This window comes from Ambystoma mexicanum, chromosome 1q (assembly GCF_040938575.1).
Source record: "Ambystoma mexicanum isolate Mex_15411 chromosome 1q, UKY_AmexF1_1, whole genome shotgun sequence".
NCBI lineage: Eukaryota > Metazoa > Chordata > Amphibia > Caudata > Ambystomatidae > Ambystoma > Ambystoma mexicanum.
This window is the reverse complement of record NC_090922.1, coordinates 343977153-343991860: the sequence shown is the minus strand read 5'-3', so window position 1 is coordinate 343991860 and position 14708 is coordinate 343977153. Positions and strand designations below refer to the sequence as shown.

The following is a 14708-nucleotide window of genomic DNA, read 5'->3' as shown; positions in this document are numbered from 1 at the left end:
TGGGGGTGGCTATCTATGGTGCTGTGTTATGGGGCCACAGAAGACTAGCAAACTTAACGACTATGGAAAACATTTACTGAAATAAGTATTAACGCTTCATAAAAGTGCACCAAACCAGCTAATAAACTTTGAACTAAGTTTGCTGCTCCTAAGTAAAACTATAGCAGTGAAGCCATTATTATATTGGTCGAAGCTTTGATCCAACAGTGAGCTGAGGAGCTGTTGGAAGGTCTTGTTGTGTTGTGAAGGGGCCAGCAAACTCCCATGGGTTGCATACATAAGGTAATCTTTTTATCAACTCGAACTTGACCACTTTTGGCGCAATCCTAGCTCATTGCATTCAAACAGAAGAGCCATCATTAAGAACACCTATACTGAATGGGCACAAGCTAAGAAGGTTGCTAACTGTTTGTCTTTGGCTATACATTGAATGAACTTATTTGACGGAAGAATCAACATTTAACTGTGAGAGTTATATAATGAACATAAAATCACCTCATGCTCTCTCATTATACATGAAAAGGAGGCTGAGCATCCTTCCACTATTGCCTCTAACATAGTTATGGCATACAACTGGGTGCTATTGTTGTCCCTTATGTGATGGTTTTTACAAATCACTCCAGCACTTTTTATTTATCTGTCCTGGGTACATGAAAATTCGAATTTGAAAGTAATTTGAAACACTGCTTTAAAAAACATGTTTTAAGACTGCTAATTAATTGAGATTCACTGTGAAAGAGTTTTCTGCATCAGGATGTGGTGTTTGCTACTTCAAACTAGTTATCTAGGGCATGGAGAAGGAGGAACGTCAAACTTAATGTGTCGACTTAATGAACTAAGAAGGTGTTTTATTAATTCCAACGCAACCATGAAATGACATTATAGTAATCAGTTGTTTACATGTATTGTATTTTTGTATGAATGTTTTATATCTGTGTATTGACTTTTATGGCTTTGTGCCAGAATGAAGTATATTTGAATTGAATACATTGTGACTTGTGGTTGAAGGAGCAGAACCCTGGGTTAAAGAGGGCAGTGAAAGGGCATAGTGAGGACCCTAGCACAGCTTTAGCGACCTCCTGTCGTCATGTGCCTCCAATCCATACTGGAAGCCTGACGTTCATGACCCAACTTAAGATTCCACCCACAGACTTCAAGTTTGGATTGAAATGCTAAGCTGTAGAACCCAAGGAGGGGGAGCCCCTGAGATCTTTGGGGAAACGGTTCAGGAATACCTCAGAAATACGTAACAAGATTGACTTGATCAAGGATTTGGGAAACCGTAAAGCATAGAGTGTATGCTTACTGATTGTTGGATTGATTTGCCAGGGGAGACCCTGACTCAAACATTGTGTTTGAACGCTTATGAGATGCACTTTAATTTGTAAGTTGTCAAGTTGTCCCAGAACACCGCCCATGGACTAAGCAGCCTGACAACTTTTAGTTTGATTCAGACCTTACCAGACATGGTATTTTTGCCCAACCTGTACAACTTTGTTAATAAAACATGTGTTAACTCTATTTTCTGGTCAGTAGTCTATGTCAATCAATGTCCTCCGATACGCATTGCATCTGATACGCGAACTCTCATCTCTACATACCTATTGCATTATTTATGGTGGTCATAAAATTAAAATGTAGTGATTAGAAAAAGGTACTAGGAAGCAGCCTCACTTTATAGCAAGAATTGCATACATATATGATATAAGAAACTCGTTCATATGTAAATGTGCTAATGCAACTTTAAGTGTTGAACAGTATGTTATGTTTGTGATCTTTGGCATGCCCTAAAAGAAGAAAAACAAAAAACAGATGCTAAAATGAGGATTTTTTTTTAGGATGCTAAGATTGATGCAGAAGAATTCACAAGCCGCCTTCAGTCAGAGCTGAAATCCTCACCGCAACCATACTTAGTTCCATTTCTTAAGGTGATTTTAAAGTTCATTACAGATTTTAGATTTCTGTTTGTTCAGGAAATTATAAATAGTTCTACAGAATCTTTAAATAATGTACTTTCTGTGTTTAAGACTGGTTTGATAACAGTAATGAGATGGAAGTCGAAACAGGATTGTTTAGTTTGTCATATTTTAGGAGTTTGCTTCAAGACGAAAAACATTTTTGATTAGATTGTTGCTGACTACATTAAGTGATTACATAACAGTAATTCTGTGTTTTGGACTCCTTCGAATATGCAGTTCCTTACAACAGTTTGTGCTAAAAAAAGTATTTCAGTAGACTGCCCATAGTCGTTGGCCTTTTGCTTTCAGTTGCAGAAATTCGACTGATTCTTAGTACTGCGCCAAGCTTTGTACACTTATCGTTCTGATCCCGTGGGAAATACAATCTTGCATTGTTATTTTGTTGCCATTTGAACATGTGATGTTGTTAAGCCTTGTTAAAGATATTATTTGTACATTTGGATGTGCTATGCGTATGTGGGTGTCCATTCAAGCAATCACTAAAAGTAAAGAAATTAATGCTACCTCTGGTTTAGACAAGTTGTTTTCCTTTTATATATTCAATGGAAGAGTGTGGTTAAGGAAGAACAACGCTGAATGTATTTACATACTATAGAAGTTGTTAGTGTATTTCTTAAACTAGCCCTTTTAGATAAGCGGTACATCAGCGCTACCTAGGTTTGACCTTAGACTAGGCAGGGATTAGTACGAAAATCACTCTATCCTTTCTGTCTTCCGCCACAGCCTTGTTCACACTCTCCTTACCACTGAAGTCTCTGGATCTAGTTCAGTGCTGTAACTGAATTGTGATATAGATGTTTTTTGCCCTGTTTCTGTGTTAAAACAATTGCAAAAGTATGGGCATCTCCCTGGTAACTTGCAACATATGCCCCCCCCTGTTTTTCTAATGTTTTTGTTTTAAGCCAGAATTCTCAATTGCTGCTTTGGGCTATGGTAAAGAAGAACCCACAATACCTTTTCTAATAACCATTTCAGTCTTACTCCATGGAAATCAATAAAGTGACTTACTGCTTCCAATCCCCTCCTGGAAGAGTTCATGCATAATTGTGAAAATACTTTAGTAGTTTTCTACAGGAAGAATAGTGTGTCATTGAAGAATAAAAAGAAGCAATCTGTTTCACTGCTTTGGTATTGTCTATGTTTGAGCCAAAATGGATAGTTTTCCACGTGTCATTTTCAGTGCATGGTCAGACACTGCTCTTTGTGCACTTGCATTTGCAGTACCAACGTGAGTTGGTCCTTCTGTGAATAACTGTAGTCGGCAAGATTATGACACCATGTAGCTGTAGCAGAGAGACTGTGGAGGTATATACAAACAAGGAAGCCAACAGTTCCAGCCAACAGTTCTGAGTTCACGCTCTTGTGGGGACCAGTTCCCTCATAGGCTACCCTGTGACACCTTGCTACTTTCCCACTCTAGAATGGAAAAGATGGCACTTGTCTTTATTTTCTCTAAGCATGCATGCACCTATTCCCCCACCCACTCATTTGCCACCTCTTCTCTTTTGCCCCGGAATCCCTGTGTGGAGTTGCCAGGGTTTGAAGTTCATGGTTGTTTACAAGGTGGTGATTGCTCAAGCAGCGTGCAGGGATGTTACACCATCACCACAGTATTTTCAGGTGTGCCACCGAGCGAGAAGTGCGGATAAGTGTGCTGCAGGTGGGCAGCGGAAGCTGGAAGTGCGGGTAAGTAACACTGCTGCTGCGGTGTAGGAAAGCATGCTGCTGACGAGGGGAGTGCAGACATGAAACACCACTACCGCCGTAAATGAGAGCTTACTGCGATGGAGCCACCAAAGCGGGAAGTGGAGGTAAGTAAACACGGTCGCTATAGTTTAATGTAGCGAATACAAACTCGCTACATTTGTAATGATAATGGTAGATGTTTTTAAATACTCCATGATCATGTCAAAGTCTACTTAAACTTGACCCAGAAAGAGATGGGAGCACTAGGAACTAGTGGTTGCCGCCCTTACTCATTACGTTCTATCAGGTCTAGTTGCACTTGCAGCCGGTTGGTAGAAACCATAGGGCCCGTGCTCTTGGTGCCCAAAGTGTAGGTCTATGCAATTTGGTTGGTGTTTCTACTCATATGGCGCTGGTGCATTTGAGTTATATGCATTTTCTTAATTCACTGTCGAGCGTAGTAGTTAGACTCCACACGTTTTGTTGTGGATATCATTAGTGATTTATTGAAAATGTGTTGTTCACCAAAAGGGCATACATGTGTTTTGACCATTAGCAGGTCTTTATCAAGGCTACAGTTGTTGACCCTAGATACCCTATGAACCTGTCAATAACTGTAACTGTCGGACTTGAGGAATTACGGAGGGTTCACAACTCCTAACCACCACAACTGTCCCTCAGAAAGCTCTAGGATAGTTCCATTCTCTAGAATTACATCTTTTGTCATTTCACATGCTTTGAATATTTCCCATGGCCAGGAAGACAGTCCTTAATATTGGACAATTAGAAACACAACAAATGTACTCTTTTAAGTAGCCTAATCACTTGAGATTGAGTAATTTACCCACAAGCTTGTTTACCACATGTTGTGTGAGAGGGCGTTTTCGGGCAGTTGCCAGTTTGATTTTTCTGATGAAAGAAATGTGGCCTGCTCAGTTAAGTCTTTCGTACTTGTGCGATTTCTTTATCTGAAATAGATGTCACAGGTAGCCTTCCAGGGAGGGGAAATCCTGATAGGGAACTAGCCCTTGGGAGAAACCCCTGCCACAATGCCATCCGCACAACAGACATCTAATAGCCCACAGTGGCTGACAAACCTTTTAAGACCCTGTTTTTGGGTGCATACATAGCATGGGTTAAAACTTTTTTACATTGATAACAAACAAGTGTATATTTTCCATCCTCCTCACAATGGGGAGTTTTGTGACACATACAACCACTGATTCAACTATAAGCACCCTCAACCTGCCCATCCCTCTGTTTACCCTCACCCATCTCCCTTCCCATATACCCCAGGCCCTCACTGTTGTCCAAACAAAATCCTCCCATCCCACAGCTCCACTCCCGACTGACTGTTGCCCACCTTTATCCCACCAACTCCCATTTCTCCCAAATCCTTTGGAGTTTCCCTGGGCAGCCCCTGTGTTTGTAAGCCCTCTCTTCCAGTGTTTTGTAGTAATCCATCCTCTCCTTCCATCTATGCTGGGAGGGTACTCCTCCGTTCCCCATTTAGGGCCAGGTGCCTCTTGGCCATTACCAGGCCTGTGTTGGCTAGTCGTCTGTCGCCTCCGTCACTCTCTATGTCACCCAGAATGTGTAGTAGGGCCACCTTGGGACTTCTAGGTATTTCTCTCTCCTCTAGTCTGGACAGAGTCCTTAGTACCTCCTCCCAATATTCCTGAACTTTTGCACAGTTCCATATCAAGTGGAAGAAGGACCCCAACTCACTCTTACATTTGAGGCATAGATCCTCCTCTGCCCTTCCCATTCTGTGTAGAGTGTCCCTAGAGTAATATATTCTCTACAGTATCTTAGGTTGCACCAGTCGAAGCTTTCTGGACATATTAACCTCCTTGACCGCTATCAATGCTTCCATCCCCTCCTTCCTCCAACCCTCTGAAATCCCTCTCCGACTGGGCCCTAACCCTGTTTATTTCTGTGCTGTAAAGTTACTAATCAATTGGTACAGGATGGTGATAGCCTTCTTTTCGAGCCTTTCAAGAAATAGTTTGGCCTCTAGTGGCGTCTTCATTGGTATGTCCACCTCCCTCCCCAATTTGGTTTGCAGTGCATGCTTAAGTCTTGTTTGTGTAAATTGGTCCCTTGCCTGTAGCCCATATTTTCTTTCCATTTCTCGGAATCTGATCCCTTTATTACCCTCCAGAACGTCACCCACCCTAATGATGCCCCACTCCCTCAAACTACTTTGTCTAACGAATTTACAGTATATCCAGGTTTTCTCATAATGGTGCCATCCTAGTAATCAGACCTTTACAGGTCATGCCCTTGTGACCTCCTTCCTACCCCTACGACCCTTCCCCTTTCCTCCATACTATATGGGCATCCCTCAACAGAAGAAATCTTCTTCCCCTTTAAATGTAGAGGCGCGTGGGGGTGTAGACCTGGGAGCATGCGCTCCCCTGACACCACCCACTGCCCCCACTCCTCAGTCCTCTTTTCTGCGTCGACTGGAACGGACCACTTTCACCAGCGCTCCTGGGTTTGGCTTTGGCCTTGTAATTCCACGCGCTCTTCCCCGGATACTGTCTTTTGTCTTTAATTAAGTATTCCATACTCTGGCGCCACACTCCTCCCCGGTGGATCTCAACGTCATCAGGCTTCAGCAGGTGTCCAGCCTGCAAGGGGCTGTTCCCTACGTCTGACCCTCACGCTCTTTTCCTCCGCTGCCTTGGCCCCGAACACGGCTGGTAGGGTTATACCGTGTGTGATGCGCTTACACTGCGTGCTCTGAAGAACAGGTTAGCTCAGTGGAGGAGCTGTTCTAGAAGTCGCCTCCAGAGGACTTGAAGAACTTCATGAGACACAAGTCAAGGCCCAATGTAGGGCAGGTTTTTTCCATCACAACCTGCAAGGGTGACTCCTTTTCCAGGAAATGCCCAAGCGGAAGCGACCGTTCAGGTTATCACACCAGCTGAGGTACCGAGGCTCATTCGCCTTAGATGCTTAGGGACCACAAGGTTCTTTTACCGGGTGTCGACCTGAAGGTCTACACCCTAGTGCCGGACAAATGTCTGAGGGGGCACCTGTATGCAGCACTACCGTCCACACAGCCTAGGGCAGCACACCTACCAGGTCTCGTCCTGAGGTGCAGGGTGAGCTTCAAGCTCCACTGTTAAAAGTCCAGGAGGAGGCTAAGCCCGGTGAGGCAAGCACCAGGACTCAGGCACGTGGCATGCAGCCGCAGCGCCAGACAAAATGGTTGCTCTTTCGACACCACGCCTGATCGGGGAGCAGGTCGGAGATCGAGAGTCCAGGTCGGTCTGGTCTTTGCCATGTACGTGGCCTACAGTTTATCCTTCAGCGTCACAGGGCAGATATACCCCGCAACCAGCCAGGCAGAGTACACACAGGCCTTAGTATTGGCACGCTACTCCAGTCCCACCGCCAGCACCTATAATCATTCCTCCTATGGCTCCAGCGCCCCTGGAATCTATTCATTTCTTCACCTTCTAAGATGGCCGCCGCTCTCGAGCGAGTTCCCAATACCCTCATTTGATTTTATCCCTATAGTCCTTTGTTTATTACTACGCATGCCCACCTCGCTTCACGGACCTACGCCGCAGCGAGGGGCTTGTGGAGCTGCACTAGTGTTCCGCGCATAGCAACAGTCTCTGGGGACATCCTCCCCGCTGGATGGGCTTAAACGAGCTCCGTCGATTCCGAAGCTCACGTTCCATCAACCGATGCTACAATTATCACAAATTCAAGTAAGTTTTAAGCTACACGAGGCGTTTTTCGCTGTGCCTCTTCAGTCTCACATATATAGATGTCACTTTGACACTAAAGGGGCCGCTGTTTTTCTTTATAGACCCAGCGAGCCCCGTGTGGACTATTTGAGAACCCTTAGACTGCGTGCTACACAAGTACTGCACTGATGTAATAACTGGTCCTATCCGGAACACATTGGACACCCCTCAGTGGTGAGTAGTTGCCCTTTCATTGTTTGATCTACCGATACTGTTGCCTTTTGCATTTTACACCTATAGTTAAACGCACTATTTTTCTTTTAGTGCACAATCCTCCGCTGTTCTCTGCTGGGCGAACTGTGTTGGAACTCAACTTATAATTTCTTTCCCGCCCATATCGAGCGGTTTCCATATGCACTGAATTACAGGTGTAAAGAGAAAATTGGTAAGCCATTCATCCACATCTATTCGGAAGTTGCCCTATTCCTAAGTAACTTACAATGCATTTCCAATCTACCATTAGCAAAATGGCCATTCTTTTGTCCCGATAGCTTGTGGCTCTGGATTTTATTTACAGGTGCTGGTCATGTTGACCCATTCTTTGTATTCTACCCTTGCTTCCCTAAACAATGTATGACGAAGCCTTTACTGTTGTCTGGTTCAATTTACTGGTTCCTGGTAACACGTTATATGTTTAACGCAGAACGCTAAATACATGTAGCAGTGATGTGGAGAGTTCACAAATAGCTGATTGTACATATTTCTTTATTTTCAGTGTTTAATTAATTATTCTGGGCTCTTGATGAAGAGAATGAACTTCTCGAAACGCGTCAGCCACAATCAAATGAATTGAATCCTTCCTGTTTCACACGTTTGGAATAAAGAATCTTCTTTTACATTGGATGTCATTACTACACTCTTTTTAAAAAAAGTGTATTATCTTTTGAAATTCACTGGAATATATATCTAATTTATTGTGACAAAAGTCAATCTCAAGGCGTCATATTGGCGCAAACTTAAGGTGTGCAAGGGACGGGAGGGTTCCAATTTTGGATCCTCTTTTCTCTCCTTTTTGTACCTTTAGTAACCCTGTGCCAGGGCTACATTTCCTCCCCTGCACCCCAAAAATCCTTAACTATTGACAAACTGCCATATGAATCAGTATTTCTAGAAATTTAGTGTGTGCACCTTCCACCCTCCTCTCCAGCGCCCCTGGTCCCAGCGCAGCCCCAGCTGCCCACGTCCAGTGTTTCGATTCCGGCTTCCCTGTCTCCTAGAATTCAGGCGGTTCCGCACCAGCCTCCACAGCAGCATCCGGTCTCCAAACCTTAGCCTTCGGCGGCCAGCACTCCTCCTCTGGCGCCAGACCATATGGACACCCTGGTGGACACCGATGAGAAGGAGGACCCTGTCACGCCGTCTTCAGCCGAGGCCGTCCATGAATGACTTACAGGTTTGGCCGAATACTTGAGACTTCCACAGTCCGAGGTGGAACAACCTGAGGCAGGGGTCCTGGCCGAGGTCCTCACTCTGCACCCTGCGGCCAGTACAGGGATCCCGATGCAAAAGGACATTGTCGCCTTGGCCAAAAAGGGATGGCTTAAACCCCATTTGGCACAGCCTAGCATTCTGCCCCTCGCCGCCAAGTACAGGCAATTGGAGTGGATCCACTCTTGCTGTGGGCAAACCCTCAACTCGTCGGAGATTGGTGCGGCCGCCTCACTCTACTCCAAGCCTCAGTCGTCCTCAGCTACCTCTTCTTTGGTACTTCTAGACCAGGAGGATAAGATTTTGGAGGCTTATGAAAGGAAGGTTTATTCCAACGCCTCATTACACCTTTGTCAGTCTAATGCAGACGCCATGCTCGCAGCCGTTAATCAGAGGCTGTGGCGGGAAATAGCTGACTTCCTTCCAGAACTTCCAGTGCACAGTCAGGCACGTTTCAGGGCATGGCTGGCAGAAGCTAAAATGATGGCGCAGGACATCATGGAGTCCGCCGTTGCACATATAGACATGTCAGGCTGTGCCATCTGCATTGCCACGGACATGACGACAGCTGGCTACGGGCAACCAAGTTCACCCCGAACGTCCAGGAACGCATATTGGACCTTCCATTCCAGGATTGGGACCTCTTTCATTCCACCACCGATGAGGAGCTGGATAACAAGAAAAACACTTCCCAAACTGCGAGGTCACTAAATCCAGCCCAAAGATGTACAGCCAGATGCATCAGTGTCCCGACAAAGGGCGGGCCTTTGGCAGGTTCCAGGGCTTCCAGGAGCACAGGTCCAGGCAGCTAGGCCGCTCTCCGAGTCAGTACCGTCGCAAACAACATAAGGCGGGGAATAAGGGATTCTTTCAGTCCCCCTCCTCAGCCCCAGCCTAAGAGGGAAAGAAGGCATGACATTCCCCTTGGGGTCCACGGGTCTCCGGTGGGGGGCAGGCTTGCCCTTCACGTACATCATTGGCGCATGAGGTTCGCGGACCCCTGGATCCTATCCGTAGTGTCCATGTGTTACGGCCTACAGTACCTCCTTCTCTCCTCCCCGCCAGTCCCACAGATTGGGGTAACAACTCTTTTGGCGGAAATTCAATTGCTCGTTGAGTGCCAGGCAGTGGAAGAAGTCCCAGCCTCCCAGCTGGGCATGGGCTTCTACTCCAGGTTTTTCGCCATACACAAGAAGAACCAGGCTGGCCTGAGAGTTGTGTTGGACCTTTCCACCCTGAACCTTTCCCTCCCTATTCAAATGTTCAAGATGATTACGCCAGCACTTATTGCAGATACACTGTGCAGGGGAGACTGGATGTGCTCCCTGGATCTGACAGACACATACCTACACGTCCCGATTTGGCAGCCTCATCAGTACTTCTGAGGTTCAGGATCATGGGCTTACTTTTCCAATACAAGGTTCTACCCTTTTTTCTCAATTCAGCCCCCAGGGTCTTTACCAGGCTAATGAATGCGGTGGCAGCCCTCCTCAGGACTCAAGGCCACCATGTCTACCCGTACCTAGACGACTGGCTCGTCAGGGCGAGCACCCCAGAGGCGGTCCGTCACGCCTCCTCCGCCTTCATGAATACGCTACACGAATAGGGATTTTCCATCAATCTCAAGAAGTCACACCTGCAGCCGACACAGAGTCTGGTGTTCCTGTACCTTATCTGGGACACAAGCTCTGAGAGTTTTTCCCGAGGAGGACAAGATTACAGCCATCAAGAGGGCCACAAGTCATTTTCTCAGCAGAGATGTGACCTCGGCATGGTGGTACTAGCACCTCCTGGGTATCATGGTGGCATGTCTATTGGCAGTGCCTTACACAAGGCTCAAAATGAGAAGATTACAGCTGCACTTCGCAGCCTCATGGAGTCAGGAACGGGGTTCCCAGGCGGAACTCATCAGCATTCCTCCTTTTCTCCACCAGGACCTTGTATGGTGGAACACAGACTGCAATTTGAGGATAGGCAGACCCTTCCGTCAATGAGCACCACAGGTTACCATTACCACAGACTCTTCCCTGGAGGGCTGGGGATCTACCCTCGACAACCACAGCGTCCACAGAGTTTGGTCTCTTCAGGAACAGGAGGCCCATAGCAATTGGCTAGAGCTGAAAGCCATCTGGCTAGCTCTCAAAGCTTTCCTACCGCTCATCAGTGGCAAGACAATCCTCATTCAAACAGACAACTCCACCAGCATATATTACATCAACAAGCAGAGTGGCACCAGGTCTCCTCCTCTATGCACCCTGGCGATCAGCATTTGGGAATGGGCTCTGGTGAATAACATACACTTGACGGCGAACCACCTCCCGAGGGAGTCAAACCTGGAGGTGGACAGGCTCAGCAGGTTGGGTGCCAACAATTACAAATGGCAATTGAACGTTCAGGTTCTTCAGGGGATCTTCAGCAGATGGGGGCAGCCCCAGGTGGATCTTTTCACCATCTGGCACAACAGGAAGTGCCCCTAGTTTGCGTCCTGGCAGGGACAGGGCCTAGGCTCCCTGGCAGACACCTTACAGTTAAAGTTGAATAGCATGAATGCATATGCATTTCCTCCCACTACCATGGTCCACAAGGTGATCTGCAAGATAAGGGAGTCACAACACCTCAGCATCATTCTGATAGCTCTGTGGTGACCTGCAAGACCATGGTTCTCGGAACTACTCAGCCCCAAGGACCAGCCGCCGATTCACCTTCCGCTGGGCACAGCTCATCTTCTATTACTGCAGGAAGGCAGGGTCAGCCACCCCACACTGCAGAAGTTAGCCCTTGCAGCGTGGTTCCTGAGCAGGTCACACTAAAGCATCTGTGTCTTTCGCAGGGTAACCTAGACATCATACATGGCGCTAGGAGCACTGCTTCTAGGAGCCAGTACAAGAGCAAATGGACTAGGATTTGCCACTGGGCTGAATAAAAGGAGATTGATCCTCTTACTTGCAGGTTGGACGATGTGCTAGCCTTCTCGGCACACCTTGCACACTCAGGGGTGCAGATAGACACATGCCGCACCTGTCTGGTGGCCATCGGAGCCTACAGGAACTCAGAGGAGGATGTTTTCGCGTCCTCCAACTCGGTGGTTAAGAGACATCTGGCAGGCCTCACCAGGCTCTACCCAGCTATCAGGAAGCCACACCCAGTGTGGGACTTCAACGTAGTGTTGAGCGCCTTGGTGCACAAACCTTTTGAGCTAGTGACGGCCGCGGACCTCAGGCTAGTCACCATTAAGACAGCCCTATTGGTGGATCTTGCATCTGCGCAGGGTCAGCGAAATCCAGGCACTAGTGGCTTCAGAACCTTAAACTACCTTTCATAGAGACAATGTGGTCCTTGGAATGCATCCTGCGTTCTTGCCTAAGGTAGTCTCTTCGTTTCACCCATTTGAGGAGATAGTGTTACCTACTTTCTTTGCGGACCCTAAGGACGATGGTCAGCGTGTCGTGCACTGTCTAGATGTCAGGCGCGCGCTGAATTTCTATCTGGACAGGACTAAGAGCTTTTGCAAATCTGAAGCTCTCTTTGTGACCTTTGGCAGGTCAAGGCCAGGATATCAGGCTTCCAAGGCCTCTATAGCAAGGTGGATGGTTTTCTCCAACAAAGAAGGTTTATGAAGGGCAGCACAAACCACTTCTGGCGAAATTGCATGCCCACGCTATTAGAGCCAAGGCCACGGCAGTCGCGTTCCTGAGGCACTTTCTGTGGCAGGTCATCAGCAGAGCGGCCACGTGGGCCACTCCTTCGGCCTTTTGCAAGCACTACTGTTTGGATGTCGGGTCCAGGTCAGATGCAGCATTTGGGCAGGCAGTATTAAGGAACTTGTTTTCTTAAGGTGGGTCACCTCTCCACCCTGGGGCTACTTTCAGTTGTAATCGCCCATACCGTATGAAGGAAAGGGGACGGGACGTAGGAGTAATTATAAGTTACTCACCGTAGTAAATAACATCCTCCTAGTCCATAGTCCCCTTTCCTCCCTACGTCCCTCCATCCTCCCACCTAATAAAACAAGTGTCATTAGGCAAGGGTAATATTGTTGACGCGTCCGTGGGGACTGAGGAGTGGCGCTGGGGCGGCTGAGTCAAGGGAGTGCATGCTCCCAGGACCGTGCCCCCGCGCACCTCTAAATTTAAAGGGGAAGAAGATTTTTTCTGGTGAAAAAGGTTGTCTCCCGTCCCTAGCAAGGGATGCCCATATACTATGGAGGAAAGGGGACTATAGACTAGGATTACTTTAGTCACTACGGTGAGTTATTTATCATTTATCTCTATTATCCTCTGCCCTACTAACAGAAGGTTATGACCTCCAGGACCTCCATATAGAACCTGTAGCAGGGAGCGACCCCTCATAGCTTATGTAAGCTGTGTTGGAGCCCCCGAACACCCATTCGTTAGCGACCACCATCTATGAAGCCCTGTAATATTTCAGTATGTCCGGTATCCCTTGCCCTCCCCCACACCAAGCTTTTTAAATATTTGAGCGCTGTTCGTGTAATTCGTGCCCCCAGATGAGTGTTCTCAGCATTGAGTCTTTACTGTTGAATATGACTTTTGCCACCTTTACCAGGGTGTTCATAAGTATATTCTACAGTCTCGGAAGCGAGATCATTTTGAATAAGTTGGCTGGCTCTCCCTATTAGAGTCAAGGGGAGGGTGGCCCAGCGATTTTCATCGTTCTGGTGTCTTTGTTGGACTGGTCTCAGATTGTTCTGCAAGAATTACTATGTTTCTCTGTGTATTTTAATCCCCAGATAAGTAAATGGCCCCTCGGAAGTATGCATGGGGCACCCCTCCGGAATTGCTCCCTCCTTCCCCGTCACTGTGACATATACTGATTTGCCCCATTTGATTCCTAGGCCGCAAAAGCTCCAGAATTCTTGAATTGTGGCTATGGCCCTGTGACCGGTCCGCTTTGGCTCCCTGAGCTACAATAACAGGTTGACTGCGTAGAGGGAGATAAGACCCTCCCACCTTCATCCTGCACCCCCCATCCCAATCTCTGGCTGCACACAGCCAATCTGGAGCTGATCGTATCTGAACCACTCTGCAGGTGGTTCTATTTCAATAAGAAACAGAAGGGGGGGGGGCAGGCACCCCTGTTTTGTGCCCCTCTGAAGATTGAAACTACTGGATGTGTAACCATTCATTCTGCCTGATTTTGGCCCTGGGGCTTGTGTATAGCAGTTTTACCCAATCTGTGTATCTGTTCCCAAACTCCATCTTTGCCATCATCTCTCGGAGGAATTCCCATCTGACAGAGTCAAAGGCTTTCTCCGAATCAAGTGCCATAAAGGCATGTGGACCCTCCAGCTCCTTCATTTTCTCTACTGGATTGTGAAGTCTTCTGATATTAATTCTGGTAGTCCTCCCTAGGATGAAGCCACATTGGTCAGAGTTAATTAATCTGCCTATCAATCGTATCAGTTTATTTGCCAGTACTTTGGCCAGTATCTTTAATTCGCTGTTCAATATGGAGATCAGTTTGTTTGAGGAGCAAAGCTCCCTTGGCCTCCCTTTCTTTTCTATCACCACAGTGGGGGACGGATGCAAGTTCCCCTTTATCCCTGCTTTATATAAGCATTTCCAGCACTGACTACGCAACACCCTTGCTCAGCCTTTTCCTGCACTCAAGGGGGAGCGCATTGGGGCCCAGGCCCTTCCCCGATTGCATTTGACTGATTGCTTCATGCACGACCTATATGGTGGGGATCCCTGTCCATCTCCTCTCTCTCCGTATCGTCCAACAGCGGTAGGACCATACGGTCCCTGATCCTCTTCACCTCCGAACCATCCATGCCCCTGTACAAATCCCGGTAGTATTCCGCGAATTCGTCGGCTATTTGCTGTCC

At 47.1% G+C, this 14708-nt stretch overlaps 1 protein-coding gene across 4 annotated transcripts in view; it reads left to right on the top strand.

The window, feature by feature from the left end:
• Positions 1–14708, top strand: part of LOC138527959 (transcription initiation factor TFIID subunit 4-like) — a 3082360-nt gene that overhangs the window by 561002 nt on the left and 2506650 nt on the right. For all 4 annotated transcript variants that reach the window (XM_069639368.1, XM_069639358.1, XM_069639375.1 and 1 more), the window contains one exon: positions 1839–1928. In XM_069639368.1, the coding sequence (XP_069495469.1) occupies positions 1839–1928 (90 nt within the window). The remainder of the gene's footprint in view (positions 1–1838; positions 1929–14708) is intronic.